The 17,042-nt window shown below is 36.2% G+C and overlaps 3 protein-coding genes across 4 annotated transcripts; all 3 read right to left on the bottom strand.

The window, feature by feature from the left end:
• Positions 1-10,519: 10,519 nt before the first annotated feature.
• LOC107469633 (uncharacterized) lies at positions 10,520-12,445 on the bottom strand. Its single transcript, XM_052255599.1, has 3 exons — positions 11,463-12,445; positions 11,307-11,370; positions 10,520-11,221 (listed from the first exon to the last, which is right to left on the bottom strand). The coding sequence occupies exons 1-3, from the start codon at positions 12,074-12,076 to the stop codon at positions 10,520-10,522; spliced, it is 1,380 nt and encodes a 459-aa protein (XP_052111559.1). The 5' UTR covers positions 12,077-12,445.
• On the bottom strand, positions 12,176-13,855 carry LOC127742886 (uncharacterized). Its single transcript, XM_052255598.1, has one exon. It carries the CDS (start codon positions 13,853-13,855, stop codon positions 12,176-12,178), a length of 1,680 nt encoding a protein of 559 aa, XP_052111558.1.
• Positions 13,553-16,786, bottom strand: LOC107469643 (AUGMIN subunit 4; the record flags this gene model as incomplete). Of its 2 annotated transcripts, none has more annotated exon segments than XM_052255505.1 (4): positions 13,553-14,080; positions 14,257-14,335; positions 16,582-16,633; positions 16,718-16,786. In XM_052255505.1, coding segments are annotated over 4 exon segments (259 nt in total), but the record flags the coding sequence as incomplete, so codon positions are not given.
• Positions 16,787-17,042: the final 256 nt, after the last annotated feature.

Here is a 17,042-nt window from a genome sequence, read left to right as displayed (position 1 = left end):
CGAAGTGAGATTAACTCATCATAATTGCCATAATTGTGGTTATAACGATGATAGGATTCCTTAATTCTCATTTCCAAGTCAAGGCTCTTTTATACAATTATCGCATTTTCACTACTTTTGACCTTATCTTCCTTTAAATTGCATTTATTCCTTTTTTGATCTCTTGCTAGTTCTTTTATTCTTTAGTCCTTTTAATTTTCCCGTTTTATACTTCAAAACCCCCGTATTTCACAGCCAAGAATGTGCACCTAATTTTCATGGTCCGAGGGAGACGGCCCGGGAATTAAAACTTCTGGTTATTTTGTGTTGATTGTGACATCTTTGATTTAAACTTTGATTGAGAGGATCGATTGTCGGTTTGGACTATGATATCAATGGAATTGTTTTGTTAAATTCCGAATTGGCATAAATCCCTCTCGTCAAGTTTTTGGCGCTGTTGCCGGTGACTATGCAATTGGTGTCATATTTTTTGTTGTTGTGAATATGTTAATATTGTAAATAACTTATTTTTTTGGTTATTTGGTTGTTTTTGTTAATACTTAGGTGTTTATTTTTCTTGTTTATTGATATCTTTTCCTTTTATTTTCTACTTTCTTTATGAGTTATCATCGTTATTGCTTGGAGCTTAGTTGTGATCATATTGTAGGGTATAATGATTTCAAATATGGATTGTTGATTTCGTGGTTTATCTTGTGCTTATTTTAGGGGATTTATTCACTTTTTCTCACATTTATTCAATGAAATAGCATGGTTTTGTAATTCTCTCTTAATTTATGCTTAAATATAAAAACATGCTTTTTAGACCCTTAAATTGGTGATTTTAATTCACCTTAATTCCATTCGATACATTGATATGTTTGTTGAGTGATTTCAGGTTCATAAGGCAAGTATTGGATGGAAGAAATGAGGAAAGAAGCATACAAAGTGGAGAATGCATGAGCTTACAAAAATTGGGAATGCATCGATGGGCGCGCAAGCGTACAAGGCACGCGCGCGCAAAAGTGACTTTGCATAGAGACGCGCATGTGTACATGACGCGTCTGCGCAGATGAAGAAATAGCCAATCGACGCGCACGCGCACATGGCGCGTACGCGGCAATACTTGCACATGACTCACTTAAAGGCAAAACGCTGGGAGGCAATTTTTGAGCTGCCCAGGCCCAATTCCAACTTGTTTCTGAGTGTATTTCATGCAGAGTTGAAGTCCAAGCAAAGGGGGGAGCAATTGTTTGAAGTGTAACATCATGTAGTTTAGTTTCTAGAGAGAGAAGCTCCCTCTTCTCTCTAGAATTAGGGTTCTTAGGATATTTTCATCTTAGATCTAGGTTCAATTTCATGATTTCATCTTGTTTTCTTTGTGAATTCTTGCTTCTACTATTTGATTCTCATGGTTTGTAGTGTTACTTTTTCTTTTATGCTCTCTTTTATGTCCATGGATGCTCATGTTGGATTTATATCTCTTTTAATGCAATTTGATGTTGATATTTCTTTTATTGATAATTTGAGTTGTTTATTTACTTTTCTTGCAATTGGTAGTTGGTAGATTTATTATTCTTGCACATTTATTATGCTTTCCTTTATTACCCACCAAGTGTTTGACAAAATGCTTGGTTGGGCTTTATAGTAGATTTTGAGCATTCTTGGCTCGGAAGGAGTAAGTGAGCAATCTTGAGTCATTAGTACCCAATTTAGATTGGTGATCTAGAGTTATTAGTTAATATCATTCTCAATGACTCTAATCTCTTGCTAATCCAATTAGTGAGTTGATTAGGATTTTTGACTTGAGATTAACTAGTCTTGTTTGACTTTCTCTAATGGAAGATAACTTACACCTTCTTCTAACATTGGAGATGACGAAATAAGATAAATTCTTGGTAAGTATTGTTATGATTAATGACTAGGACAAAAGGCCTATGATCTCATACCTTGCCACGAATGTCTCTCTTCATTAATGGCTTTCTTTAATTGCTCTCTTTTCTTTTCTTGTCATTTATTTTGTTGCCCCTTTTATCAACCAAAACCCCGTTGCACTTTTATAGCCAATAATTGACCACTTCATTGCAATTCTTCGTGAGACGACCTGGAGTTCAAATACTTTGGTTAATTCTTATTTGGGGTTTATTATTTGTGTCAACTAAATTTAATTTGATTCGAGGATTGACTATTGGTTTGGACTATACTAACAACGAAAATATTTTGTGGAATTCCAAACCGGTATAAATCCTACGCAATCAATTGCATCATGGAATGGGAGAATCAATTGAGGGAGAAATTGCATGCGTATGAAAAGCACTCATGGTAACCACCTCCCCCATGTTACAATGAGCAAAACCCTCCCTAATATGCATACCAAACCCAAAGATATGAATGGTACCCCCTACACAACCCTCAACCACCAAACTTTCAAGCATCACAGCATCCACCTCTATGGAATCCGAATATTTATATACCTTGCCACTAACCATATGAACCATCACCTCTTTACACACCACCTCAATCCACTCACCCACATAACACATCTTTCAACTATACAACTTTTCTCTTAACCATTGAACTTTTTTTCACCTAAATGTGAAGTTATCCAACCTTTGCCCCAAGAACAACAAGATCTTCAAGCTTTTCTCCAAGAGCAAGAAGAATTTTGAAGGAAGCAAGGAGAATTCATGGCTACCATAACCAAAGTGGTGAACCGCTTAGCCCTACTATGCTCAAACAATCAAGACATCTCCCTTGAGAAATGTGGAGGATCAACTAAGGAATGTAGTGAGGAGGAGAACATGGAGCCTAAAATAGAAGTGGAGTTAAGGCTTGAGTCACAAGAGGAGAAAGGTAAGACAATTGAACCGGAAGAGGTAAATGGAGAATTAAGGGAACTTGATTAAGAAGTGAATTCCATCATCAATGATTTTTTGTCCACCTTGGTCAATCCCCTCAATGATCTTGATGAACCTTCCCCCTTTGAATTTGAGAGAGATATGGAAGTAGACTTCACACAACCTCTTAAGTATGGATTGAATGATACTGGGAAAAACTTAGATGAGGTTGGTGAGAAAGAGCTAGAAAAGGATAGTGAGGAAGTGGTAGACACCCAAGAAGTGAAAGCATTCATGCAAGAGTCCATTAGAATGACTCTAATCAAAGAGCAAATTGAGTGGGTAACAATATCACCAATAAACTTCATTGGCCCACATCAATTTGCTATATTGGAAACGGATCACCAACTTAAGATCCTTCTTGAAGTGTTCAACAATGAAGAAATATGTGTTGGTTGCCAAAGGAGTTCAAGGCTCACCAAGGAAGCCAAATCAAGAAGTAGAATTTGAAAGTGGTGCAAGGTGCAATTAGGAGGATTCCAAGATTTATTTGGGTGCTTCAAAGGTGATTTGGGAGTTTGTTCATCCAAGTGCAAGAGCAAAGATCAACAAGAGGATGACTGAAAAACTAGAGTATGGGATCCCGATATCAGTTTCAATGATCAACAATCTTGGGTCCCAATTGCTTGCTTGAGGTTGCTTGAGAGCTTGATGTACTTCGTTTAGGATTCGGAAGATTTTGGAAGAGCAAACATGGGTGGCAACTCAAGGATGAATGGAAGCATAAGCCACCTTTACACAAGCTTCACTTAAAAAAGTCCAACTTAAGGACTTTAGACCAAAGTATTAGGTGGGAGACACCCCACCATGGTAATATTATTCTAACTCCTCTCTTCTTTTAGTTTTTGCTTATTGAATTTTGTTTGTTTTGGTTAGCTTAATTTAAGTGGATCCTAAGCTTAGTTTGTTGCATTTTAGTTTTGATCATGTGTTTTTGATGAATAATACAATTTAGGGGTGGAAACCTTTGATTGATATCATGTTTGGTGCCTTAAAACTTTCAAAATTTTTTGTGAAAACAGAGTGAAGGTTGTAGAAGGCTTAGAGAAGGGGGGTTAAATCTATGACCTTCTTTTAATTTAATGAAATGACCCTTTTAAAGCAAACTTTCAATCCGAATCTGTTTGAACTCAGTAGCGGAAAATTTACGAGACAATTTTATTTTGTCTCATGAATATTAGAAAACAGAACAGAGGAGGAAAGAAAGAAGCTGACACCATTGATAAACCCCTTTTTAGGGTTTATTTTGTATGGAATTTGGGAGTTTTATCAATATTCTTTCACACTTATTCATATAAAATGCACGGTTTTGTGTTTTCTTTTCCAATTTTGATTCATAGTTGAAAACATGCTTCTTTTACACCAAATATGCTATATTTTTAATCTTCTTCTATTACCATTCGATGTCGTGATGTGTTTGTTAAGTGATTTCAGAGTTCATAGGACAGGAATGACTTAGAAGAGAGGAAGGAAGCATGCACAAGTGGAAGCAACATGAAAAATGGAAGATTTGGAGATTTAGCATCAACGAGCGCGTGCCTTGCGCACACGTGTGGATGTATGATGCTGGAATTGGCGCAATCGTGTGGATGAGCAAAAATCCCATCGATGCGTATGCGTGCCCTATGCGTACGCGTGGCTTAAAAATCTCATCGACGTGTACGCGTGACCCACGAATACGCGTGATGCGCAGCACGTGACTTCATTAGTGAAATCGTGCCTGGCGATTTCTGAAGAGCTTCAGGGCCCAATCTGAAGGAATTCTGAAGGCTAAAGACCCAAGAGGACCAAGGGAATGGGGGGGGGGAATTCAGACATTAGAGATTTTTAGCTAGTTTTTGGAGTTTGATGTTTCTAGAGAGAGAAACTCTCACTTCTCTCTAGGATTTGGCTTTCTCAATTTGAATTTCTCTTAGATCCTTTGGTTAGATCTGAATTTAATTCAAGTTTACATTGCTTTAATTTGTAGATCTCATTCTTCTACTCTTGTTTTAGTGTTCTTGTTACTCTAGTTATTGTAGATCTTGGATTTGGATCTTGTTTCCTTTTAATTCTATTAATGCATTGAGGTATTTCATATTCATTGTTGTTAATTACTCCATTGTTGTTATTATTTGTGGTAGATAACTTTGATTTGAATTTTCTTCTCAATTTCAAAATGTCCTTCATTCTTGTTCACCAAGTGTTTGAGAAATTGTCAACTATAGTTATGGAGTAGACTTTTCACTCTTGGCTTGGGGGTTGAGTTATTGGAGACACTTGAATTGTCAATGTCCTTTGTTGATTCATAATTGGAAATTGCTAATTGATTTGCATGCCACTAAAGCTAGCCTTTCCTTAGGGATTGGCTAGGACTTGTGAACTCAAATTGATTATCTCTACTTGACTTTTCTTCATAGTTAGAGGTTGACTAAGTGGAGCAACAACCAATTATTGTCACAATTGATGGAGACTATGGTGATAGGAATTCCAATTCTCACCCCTATCCAAGGCTTTTACATTGATTGATTGTCATTCACCTTTATTAGTTTGATTTCTTGGTTCTCTTATTCCAATTGTTAATTGCTCATTGTCTCAATTTATGCTCATCTACTTTCCTTGTACTCAACTCCAAAACATCAAGAGAACTCCTAACCAATGATGTGCATCGTAGGGCAACTCCTAGGGAGACCGACTCAGGATTCTACTCCCGGTTATTGATTTTGAATTGTGGTAACACATTTTCTAAATTTGGTGTGGAATTTCTTGTTGGTTTAGACTATACTCACGACGGACTTAATCGGTAAATTCTAGACCGCCAATAAATTCTCTCATCAACCATCATTTATCCTGATTCGGTTGCTGTTCTGAGGGTTACCTGAAACTGGAGGTCGATCTCGGACGAGGTCTTCTGTGCTGGTTGGAGCGGTTGTGTCCGACTTGTTGGACTTGGTAGTAGTGCTGATCCTTCGTCCCCGGAGGGTGGGGGGTTACCTGCAAGGGACTCCGATGCTTAAGTTAGCAAGGGTATTAAGCAGGTATTGAATAGAATCAGAGTATGAGTTATTGGTGAGAGGATTTTTGCCAGTAAAGAATGTCATAAAAACAGTCGCATTGTAGATATAGTCTCTAAACCGACATAAATCCCTTCGTACAAACGTTTTGGTTGTCACAAGTAACAAACCCCTTTTAAAATTGATAACCGAGTATTTAAACCTCGGGTCGTCTTCTCAAGGAATTGCAGGGAGGTATGTTCTTATTATTGGCTATGGAGATTGTAAATTGGGGGTTTTTAAAGTATGAGATAAAAAGCAACAATAGTAAATAGCAGAGGAAATAAAATAATAGCAATAAAAATAAACTCTTGGCAAGGTATTAAGAACTGGAGGTCCTATCCTAGTTATCCTTATCAATTATGATGAGAATTGGATTCTTTCCCCATCTTATTAATCTCTAACTATGGAAGTAAGTTAAGTGGGCAAATTAATTCCAATTTTCAATCAACAATGAATTTGATAACTCAAGAGTTACCAATGTCTCAACCAAAGGCAAAAAGAAAATAGTAAATTTACTGAATAAAAAATGTCTTCAGATGGGAAGTAGTAATCATGTAAATAAAAGAAAGCAATCATGAATGGAAATACCTCAAATAACATTAATTAAGAAAATTATATGTAACATGAAAGAGTTCATAAATTAAATAAAAATAAAGAACCTGAGATTGAGAGTTACTCCTAAAACTAAGAGAAGTCCTAATCCTAATCCTAAGAGAGAGAGGAGAGAACCTCTCTCAAAACTAAATCTAAATCATGGAAAAGTAAATTATGATAGCCTTGTTATGAATGGATGCATTCCCCCACTTTATAGCCTCTAATCTGTGTTCTCTAGGCCAAAAACTGGGTCAAAAATAGCCCAGAAATCACTTCCAGCGCTTTTTGGTCCGTACAGGTCGCAGACAAGTGACGCGGCCGCATGGCTCACGCGGCCGCGCGGGTTGCGTTCTTGCCAGGTCACGCGTCCGCGCGACTCACACGTTCGCATCGCTTGGCGTCGAGGCAGCTATGGCAAATTATATATCAAATCGAAGCCCCGGACGTTAGCTTTCCAACGCAACTGGAACCGCGTCATTTGGACCTCTGTAGCTAAAGTTATAGCCGTTTGAGTGCGAAGAGGTCAGGCTGGACAACTTAGCAATTTCTCCAACTTATTGTATTCCTTCCATTTTTGCATGCTTCCTTTCCATCCTCTGAGCCATTCCTGCCTTATAATATCTGAAAACACTTAACACACATATCAAGGCATCTAATGGTATTAAGAGATGATTAATAATAAGCAAATATAAGATCAAAGAAGCATGTTTTCAATCAAAGCACATAATTAGGAAGGCAAATGTAAAACATGCGAATAGTATGAATAAGTGGGTAAAGAGTTGATAAAAACCACTCAATTGAGCACAGACACATAAGTGCCATAATAATGATTCCATACAACAACAAAGAATACTACATTGATGTGATCACAATTTCGTCCACCACCTCATGCTAAGCTTAAGAGAAACTATAAAGATGAAGAGGAATGATAGAGAGTATGCAATGCAACCTATGAATAACTACATGCTACGATGTTTCTACCTACTTGATTAAAAATAAACAAATCTTTCAAGAACAAATATGAACTGGATTTCACTAATTCAAATCATAAAAAATGAAGCACAATGTCACGGTAAATTTTTAGAAGGTTAGATTTAACAGTGTTTGTATAGTTTTCTGGAGTGTTTGAGAATACTCTAGATGGTTCTGGAACGTTCTAGAATGTCCTAGAAATTCCTGGAATATCCTAGAAGGTTCTAGAAGACTCTAGAAGATCATAGAATATTCTAGAAGAGTGTGGATTGATATAAAAGTATGAAGAGTTGTATGGAATAATCTAGAAGTATTTAGAAAGTAGTGGTAGGATAGATATTTATAAAGAAGGTTCTAGATGATTAATCTAGACCATTGATTAGATTTAATCCTAACCATCCATTGAGGAGGTGGATGGCTATAAATAGGAGGTAAGAGTTAGTGTGAGGGTGTGAATCATTTGTAACCACACTTGAGTACTAAAGTGTTCTTTCCACCAAGCTTCCTTTTTCTTGTGTTCTATTGTGTTCTTAGCTTTCTTGCTAAGTATTGAGGGTTAGGTTGACTTGGTCTTAGCTCAAGAGGTTGAGTAAGTCCGAGTGCCGGCACGGCAGCGTTGGAGTGTGTCCAAGGCCGTGACAACAAATAGACTTGTAAGAAGAAAATAGCTTATGAAAGCAGGGAACAAGGAATTGAGCATCGAACCTTTACTGGTAGTGTATACACTCTAATCACTCAGGTGTTTAAGGTTCGATCTCTCAATTCTCTACTAACCTTGCTTTCTAAGGCTTGCTCTTTATCTAACAATCAACATAAGTTTAATGCACAGATACACAAATCAAGAGGTCTTTTAAGGGTTGTAATGGGGTTAGGGTCAAGGTAGGATTGTATTTGGTCAAGTGGACTAAAATCTGAATCCTTAATTAACTTAAACTTTCCACCTAACTTTAGACAATCCATGTAATCGCAATACAAACCTAACTGTCCATTAACTATGTTTTCCACATATTCATACATTCTAATTTCAAGTACAACTCATATGCATTGCTTTCACCACTTACTTTGGGGCATTTTGTCCCCTTTTTATTATTTGCTCTTTTTTTCTCTTTATATATATATATATATTTGTTTTTCTCAATGCATATGATTAATTTATTGAATGCATGAACATGTCCTAAACATTTCTTTCACATTTTCAGAAAATTCTAACATACTCAATTCTCAAACCAGATGTTTCCAAACCCACTTTTCCCCACACTTAATTCATAAGCATTCTCACTAGTCTAAGCTAACCAAGGATTTAAATTAAGGACATTACTGTGAAAAATACACACTAAAACAAAATTTTTGGTTGATAAAATGCAACCAATTCAAATAGGCTCAAAAATCTCACAGGTTTTGTGTGTTCGAGTTCTAAACCATGTTCCAGTATAATATCTCTTCAAACAAGTGTAACATTAAATTTTATTCAAATTAGTGAAATTTTCTAAAAGGTTTCTTGAAAAAGAAAATATTACTTTAACCAAGTGGTAAAATATGCACAAAAAACAAATAAACATGCAAATGCAACAATGAACAAACAAATAAAATAAAATATTGGTGTTGAGTCAAGAAGTAACTAACCCTGGAGATCGGTATCGACCTCCTCACACTTAAAAATTGCACCGTTCTCGGTGCATGCTGAGATGTGCAGGTGGATGGGTTGTTCCAACTCATGCTTTTCTTCAAGATTTTGCAGATGGACTTGTCTGTCTCCCCATGTAAACTTCTTTTCGTTCCCTGATAAACCCCAATTTGACGGTTTGTTGTGTATTGAATTTAGAGTATTTTGATAACCTTTTGTCACATTTAGCCTATGAATTAGCATGGTTTTGTTATCTCTCCCATATTTGTGCTTAAGTGTAAAAACATGCTTTTCAATCCTTATTTTGATAAATTCTAATTTCTCTTTGATTCCATAAGATGCCTTGATGTGTTTGCTAGTAATTACAGGATTGAAATAGGCTAGGCATGGATCAAAGGAAGCAAGGAAGGAAGCATGCAAGTGGGGAGAAGCACAAAAAAGCCAAAGAGTTGATCTAGGCCAAGCACGCGTACGCGCACAAGGCGCTCGCGCGCACATTGCGGAACAGGCCAAGGACGCGCACGCGTACCATGCGCGCACGCGCCGATGATGGCACATGACCTCACTAATGCAACACGTGCCTGGCGATTTTGGAAGGTTTCAGCAACCAACTTTGGCGCCCAAAATGCATATAAGAGCCAAGGATTGAAGGGGATGGACATTCATTCACATTCATACACACACTCATTAGGGATTAGTTTAGTTTAGTTTCTAGAGAGAGAAATTCTCACTTCTCTCTAGAATTAGGATTAGGATTAGGTTTAGGTTTAGGTTAACCTCTCTTCTTAGATCTAGGGTTAATTCATACTTTGATTCAATCTTCATTTACCAATTTTCAATCTTCTTCTCACTACTAGAAAATGGCTTAATAAAGACAGATTTACAGACAGATTTGGTTTATATTACAGACGGATTTTTAGTTACCGACGGAATTACTGACAGATTTTGTCCCTCTGTAAAAGCCTCGTCGGAAATTAGTTACCGACGGATTTTTTTCTGTCGGAAAATTACCGACGGATTTTTACCAGTTACCGACGGATTTTCCCTCTGTAAATTCTCCCTCCATTTCCTGAAGAAGACGAACTTTCCGACGGATTTTCAGACGGATTTTCCGTCTGTAATTACAGACAGATTTTTTGACAGATTTTCTGTCGGTAATTACAGACAAATTTTCCGACGAATTTTCCCTCGGTAATCACAGACGGATTTTCCGACAGATTTTCTGTCTGTAATTTTAGTTTAGAGCGAGAAAAGGTGAGAATAATATATAGAATAATATATATTTAGTTTAGAGCGAGAAAAGGTGAGACCATGTCAGAAATCAGAATTGCTCTTGAAAATAGAGGGTGCATTTTGAAAATGGAAAGTTCTATATATACTGCACCAAAACCAAATTAAATTAGCTTAGGAATGTTACCCTATTAAAAATCAATATCATCATCAAAGTCTGCAACATCATCATATTTATTTTTATTAGCTCCGGAACTAGAGCCGATGGACAATTCAACAATGCGGTCCTCTCCAAATGGAGACTTAAGACTAATAGGAGGCTCAGTGTCTGAAATCCTAGAAGGATTGCTCTCATCCACTTGATAAGCTACATCATTCTCATCCTCATCCTCATCTACATGTACATGATTGGTTTCAATTCGACCTCTTGGTTTAGTGTTTACAACAACATGCCACAGAGACTTGCAATTTCCAGGATAAGGTAAGAAGTAAACTTGTTTAGCTTTTTGGGCGACAATGAAAGGATCATAGTGGTGATATCTTTTGCTATGGTTGACTTCAGTTATTTTGTAGTCATTATGAATACGTGTTCCATTTGGACGACTTGGATCATACCATTGACATTTGAACAAAACAACTCGATTAGAGTCATCACCAGTGTATTCAATCTCGAGTATATCTTCTAATAATCCAAACCAATCACTTTCCCCATTGCCTGCATCACCTTTGACATACACACCGGTGTTATCGGTTTTCTTTCCTTTTGCCCTTGCAAGAGTATGAAATGTATATCCATTTACTTTATAAATTGGATAACTTGTTGCTTTGTTTGAAGGACCCCAAGAAAGTGATTGCAAACCGGGATCAACAATTTCGTTGCATTGATTTTGAACCTAGTTAAAAACATGAATCAAACTATTTAATAAAAGATATATGATTACTATGTAATGCATCTATGATACGAATCTATACACTTACATATGATGCAAACCAAGGGGAAAATCGGTCATCGCTTTCTCCAGGACAATTTTCTTTCCAAAACCTTGATGAAAGTAGGACTAGAGTTGATAAGCTATGGGATTCGTTAGTAGAACAAGTGTAATTAACTATTTAATAAAAGATTTGTGAACTTACATATAGAAAGGGCTAACTTTGCTTTCATTGAGTAGAATATGCAAATGAGCTGCAGCTTTGTCCCGTTCGTCTAACCAATGATCTTTAGCTTTTCCAACCTTGCGACCAGGTCTATTAAATATTGATAAAGAAGCTTTAATTGTGTCTCCCCCGTCATCATTTCTTCCCACACGGGTTCGCCTCGATAAGATATGTGGTTCAAAGTAGAAAGAAACAAAACTTGAAGTCTCCTTTGCCAAGAAAGCCTCACAAATCGAACCTTCAACCCTTGCTCTATTTTTCACTGTTCGCTTGAATGCTCCTATCACCCTTTCAAACGGATACATCCACCTATATTGGACAGGTCCACACACACGTGCTTCATATGCTAGATGAATTGGCAAATGCTCCATCACATTAAAGAATCCCGGGGGAAATATCCTTTCTAACTTGCAAAGGATAATGGGAATATTCTGCTCCATAACCTCTAAATCATGAACTTTGAGGGTGGTTGAGCACAAGTCTTTGAAAAACTGGCTTAACTCGGTAAGAGGCTTCCATATATTTGTAGGTAGTTCTCTGAATGCAATTGGAAGCAAGCACTGCATAAAAATGTGACAATCATGGCTCTTCATACCAATAAACCTCCCCTGGGAAAGACTTACACATCTAGCAAGGTTAGATGCATAACCATCTGGAAATCTAAGTTGTTGCACCCACTTATACACGTCTTGTTACTGTTCAGAAGTTAAAGCATAAGCTGCCTTAGGTTTGGACCAATAATTATCACCGACATGCCGCAAATGTAAATCTGGACGCTTGCACAGTTCAGCCAGATCTAACCTAGCCTTTTCATTGTCTTTAGTTCTATCAGTGTCCATAACAGTATTCATTATGTTATCAAGCACATTCTTCTCTATGTGCATTACATCAAGACAGTGACGAACCGGGTTATCCTTCCAATAAGGTAACTCCCAAAACACACTTTGCTTAGTCCAATTGTGAGTAATACCATACTCTCGCGATTTGATCCACTTTCCATTATCTGATATCTTCCCAAGTCCTTTAACCCTTTGCCAAATCTCTAAACCACTTAATCTGGTAGGAGCCTCTTCACTTTCTATTTTATTCTTCCTGAAGTCATTCTTATTGCGCCTATAAGGGTGGTCTATCGGCAAAAATCTTCGATGACAATCAAACCATGATTCCTTGCCTCCATGTGATAGTGTAAAATACTTGGTATCCTCTATGCAAATAGGACATGACAATCTTCCTTGTGTCATCCACCCAGACAACATCCCATAAGCCGGAAAATCATTGATAGTCCACATCAATGCCGCATTTAAGACAAAATTCTTCTTTTCTACAATATCATATGTCAAAACACCAGGATTCCACAACTCATTTAATTCATCAATTAGGGGTCCCAAGAATACATCAATGTTGGCTTTAGGGTTATTAGGACCAGGTATTAAGCAAGTCAAGAACAAATAAGGATCTTTCATACACATCCCAGGAGGTAGATTGTATGGAATAACAATTACGGGCCAACAAGAATAAGGCTTGCTAAATTGGATATTTGGAGTAAACCCATCAGAGCAAAGACCTAACCTAATGTTTCTAGGCTCCAAAGCAAAATCAGAGTGGATACGGTCAAAGCTTTTCCATGCCTCCCCATGTGACGGATGGGTCATCACGCCATCATCACGTTGGTTTTTGATGTGCCACGTCATGTGCGGAGCTGAACTCATTAACGCATAAAGCCTTCGAAGTCTAGGGATTAAGGGTAAGTAGTGCATCCGTCTGATAGGAACTCTCTTGGACTTACAACCACCATCAGAAATAGGCTTGAATCTAGGTGCTTCACAAAACTTGCAACTAGTTAGAACATCATCATCTTTTCGATACAACATGCAATTATTTGAGCAACAATCTATTTTGATTGCCTTCAATCCAAGCTTTTGCACTAACTTCTTAGCTTCATAGTAATCCCTAGGTATGGCACTACCCTCAGGAGCAATTTCCCTAATTAAGGTCGTCCATTGCTTAAATGACTCCTGCGATTGGTTTTCCTCGGCCTTAATGCATAGCATTCTAACAGCTATCGATAGTTGAGAGTGCACACAACCTTCCCACAAAGGCTTTTGAGTTGCCTCAAGAAGATCAAAAAAGTTTTTAGCCTCTACATGAGGATCCTCTGGACCAACAGAATCGAAAACCATTTCATGATACCTTCTGGAGTTATCTTCCCAGCTAATGTCATACATATCACATTCTTCCACATTTGCACCACTTCCTGAACCACCTTCCCCACAATTATTGAATCCCATCTGATTAATCCCTATGTCATCAATCTCTCCATGTTCTGTCCAAATCCAATAATTTGGCATAAACCCCTTTTCCCACAAATGCATCTTAATAATGTTCAGCTCTTTATAGTTTGTGCATCTACACTTAACGCATGGGCATCTACACTTTCCTTCCGACTTCACAACATCTAACTTACTAATCGTTTCTATAAAATCCTCAACCTTGTCATAAAACTCAGGTTTAATACCCCCTCTTGTTGGATTCAACCTATCATACATCCACACTCGATGGTGCCAAGACATATCTTACGAATTCGATGTTTTTAGTACCTATAAATTATCCAACACAAGTAACATTTCATCTCTCATAAGCAATAACCTAGAAATATTTAACCATATCAATGTTTTCAATGCAATACAAGCAACAACACAACATAAGCAATATTTCTTTTATCATACAATATCCTAGAAATCAATGAAGTTTACAATACAAAAATTGCACTAACCTGAAATCCAAGCAAAAAGTTGAAGAGATTGGACCAAAAATCTCTGAGCGAACACACAAATTAATCTTCTAACAATTAACTACTGTGCAATAAGAGAGAGAGAGAGAGAGAGTTAGGGAATTGCTATGGGAACATGAACAGTTCATCAGCTAACATGATTTTAATAATTAAAAAAGTGATTGTAACGTTTATTATTTGTTAGACATGTAATGAACCGTATCCAAACTCCTAGGTAGGTTAACATGTTCAATAAATGAACTAAACTAATGTCACTAGCCACAGTAGCAAGTAGCTATAGAAGCTAGCTAGCTATATATAACAAAATAAGGTTCAAGAAGATTATTTAAAATCAGATTAGATATAAAAAAAAATTAAAAATTAACAAAATTTATTATTTTTAGTCAATATTTTTAATTATTAATTTAACTTTTTAATTTAATAATTTAATAATATATTTTTAGCTTATATTTTAATTATTATTGGCGAACTGCTAACAAAAAATAATAAATTTTGTTGGTACTGTAATATTGTTTTTAAATATAATCATGTATCCAAAATATTTGAAGACCTACCAATATATAGACCTTGATCTTGCTACATAGATCATAGAGAAAGTTGAACAAAAAGAAAAAGGAGGGTTTTGAATAAACAATAAAATGACATTATTGCCCTCACTTCACTTAATTAATACTTACATATATGCTAGTGATTGATGATGATATTAACTTATGGCGGTGCTTGCTTTTGTGTGCTGTTAAATGCACTCTTGTCCTCTTCCTAAAATTTGGTAAGTGATCTACATTTACAAACAAATTGTCATTAAAAAAGGTCCAATTAGTGAAAGCAACATACATTTTTCTCTCATTAATTCTGTATGAGGTTAAGCAAAAGAAAGGGGTTAACACAACCCTGATTGCCTTTCTTAAGCTCTAGTTTGGTTGACTCACCAGTCACCCCTTTTGTTCTGTTTTAAGTGTATCTTTCGGATATGATAGTGATATGCAATTACAAAGTACAATGCATGCAATTTTAGGGGCATTAATTGCATGATATAGAGGATATATATGCAAGATAGTGAAGCTTCATTTCTCTCCTAACAAATTATAAAGTTAGTCAACCAAATCATCACATCCTATTATCCAGAGTCAAGAAAATTAGCTGAAAGAGTTTTTTTTTTTTGGTGACTAGCTGAAAGAGTTTAGGGTTGATTTCAACAATATATAGCACAGAAGTTTTTTTTACTCATTTATTATTGGACTTTTTAATAAATGAAATAAATTATTTATTAACCAATATAATAAAAAGGTACGTGTATTTTTATGATTTTTATCAATGATAATGGATAAGTAAACAACTAAAAGCAGCAAAATGTTTAACGGGCTTCAATTTCGTTGTAAAAGATTAATCTTTCAAGGTTTTAGCATGTCTAAAGACTTCGGGAAACTGCTAGTAAAAGTAACAGTAACGAACATTTACAAAAATGTTTTGCAATCTATTTAATTTGAGGAAATGGATTAATATAATCTCAATATTAAAGTACAAAAGTTATGTTTCCCCTTTCTACAAAAATTGAGAATCATTCCTGGGAAATGTTTAAAGCACAACTTGAAAATTGCACAAAATCTTGAGAAGATGCAAGACATCATTCTAAATCATCGGTGACAAGTAACAATCATTGCAGAGTGATAACCAAACAATATATACACTTTTTACCATTTACAGAAATCAAACTAACCACTGTTAAGAGGCCAAATGAATAAAAACTCCTAGCTGGTGGTGTTATCTGGTAAACGTTTCAGATCCATTTCAACTTGGTGGATTGTCCATTGCATATTCTCCAATTTCTGCACACCACCAATCAGACAATTTAAACAAGATCATCGCTAAGGAGTATTGATATGAATTTTAGCTCCTGCTTTCTCAGAGTTTCAATTTTGTTCAGCAGATGTATATGTCTCCTACAATTTCTTATTGCTGTCCCAAATTTTCATAAATTTTCAGCAAAATAAATCACCTTTACGATGTCATGATACTGCCTTGCAATGTTGTCAAAGTGAGGATCAACACCTTGGTATTCACGCAAGCGAGTTACCTGGTACAATTGCCAGAATACCAACCAACACAAATATGATGAACAACCACAACAATGGAGGAAAAGACAATCCATAAGAGTCATGAACATAATAATACTATATGACTACCATTTAGCTGCAATCACATTCCGAAACCATTTAAAAGGTATAATTAAAATGAGACCACAAGCTAGGTGTTTAATTTCCAAAATTTTCAACCATGGAACTGGAGACATAGGGAGTAGGAACATACTGCTTTATTATATGCAATCGATGCTTCTTCAGTTGCCTCAACAAGATATTTCCTGAGATAAAAAAATGGATAAAAGATAGTTGATTAATACTATATCAAGAACTGCTTATGAACTTACAGAGGTCATCAGTTGTACCTTATCTTATGAAGTGCGGGTATAGAGTCCTTTGTATAAGTTTCAAGCAGGAGAATATGTTCCAGAACCCTGATATGCAATGGCAAATATATCTTTTATTAAACAAACAACTTTCTACCAATAATAAAAATAATAAAGTCTAATTTACTCTGGAAAACCTCTCCAGTTTCACTTAATTTTCACTAAGACCGGTATCAATTAAACATTTCTAATCAAGCTCGTATACTGTACAAATGTTTTTCATCAAGTACTTTTAGATTAAAAATAGTGGTGTGAAAACTCTGGTTCTAGTGCAGAGTTTTAATACAAGATGGTGTGAAGCCAA

The sequence above is a fragment of the Arachis duranensis genome, chromosome 10 (genome assembly GCF_000817695.3).
Source record: "Arachis duranensis cultivar V14167 chromosome 10, aradu.V14167.gnm2.J7QH, whole genome shotgun sequence".
NCBI classification, from domain to species: Eukaryota; Viridiplantae; Streptophyta; class Magnoliopsida; order Fabales; family Fabaceae; genus Arachis; species Arachis duranensis.
This window is presented reverse-complemented; position numbering and strand designations above follow the sequence as displayed.

Bases quoted from the DNA above. Each gene is read 5' to 3' on its own strand.
- LOC107469633 (XM_052255599.1), bottom strand. From the start codon at position 12,076: ATGAAGAGCCATGATTGTCACATTTTTATGCAGTGCTTGCTTCCAATT. The intron at 11,371-11,462 runs GTAAGTTCACAA...ACTTTCATCAAG, and splicing joins AAAGTTAGCCCTTTCTATAT to GTTTTGGAAAGAAAATTGTC. The intron at 11,222-11,306 runs GTAAGTGTATAG...GTTTTTAACTAG, and splicing joins CCCCTTGGTTTGCATCATAT to GTTCAAAATCAATGCAACGA.
- LOC127742886 (XM_052255598.1), bottom strand. From the start codon at position 13,855: ATGCATTTGTGGGAAAAGGGGTTTATGCCAAATTATTGGATTTGGACA.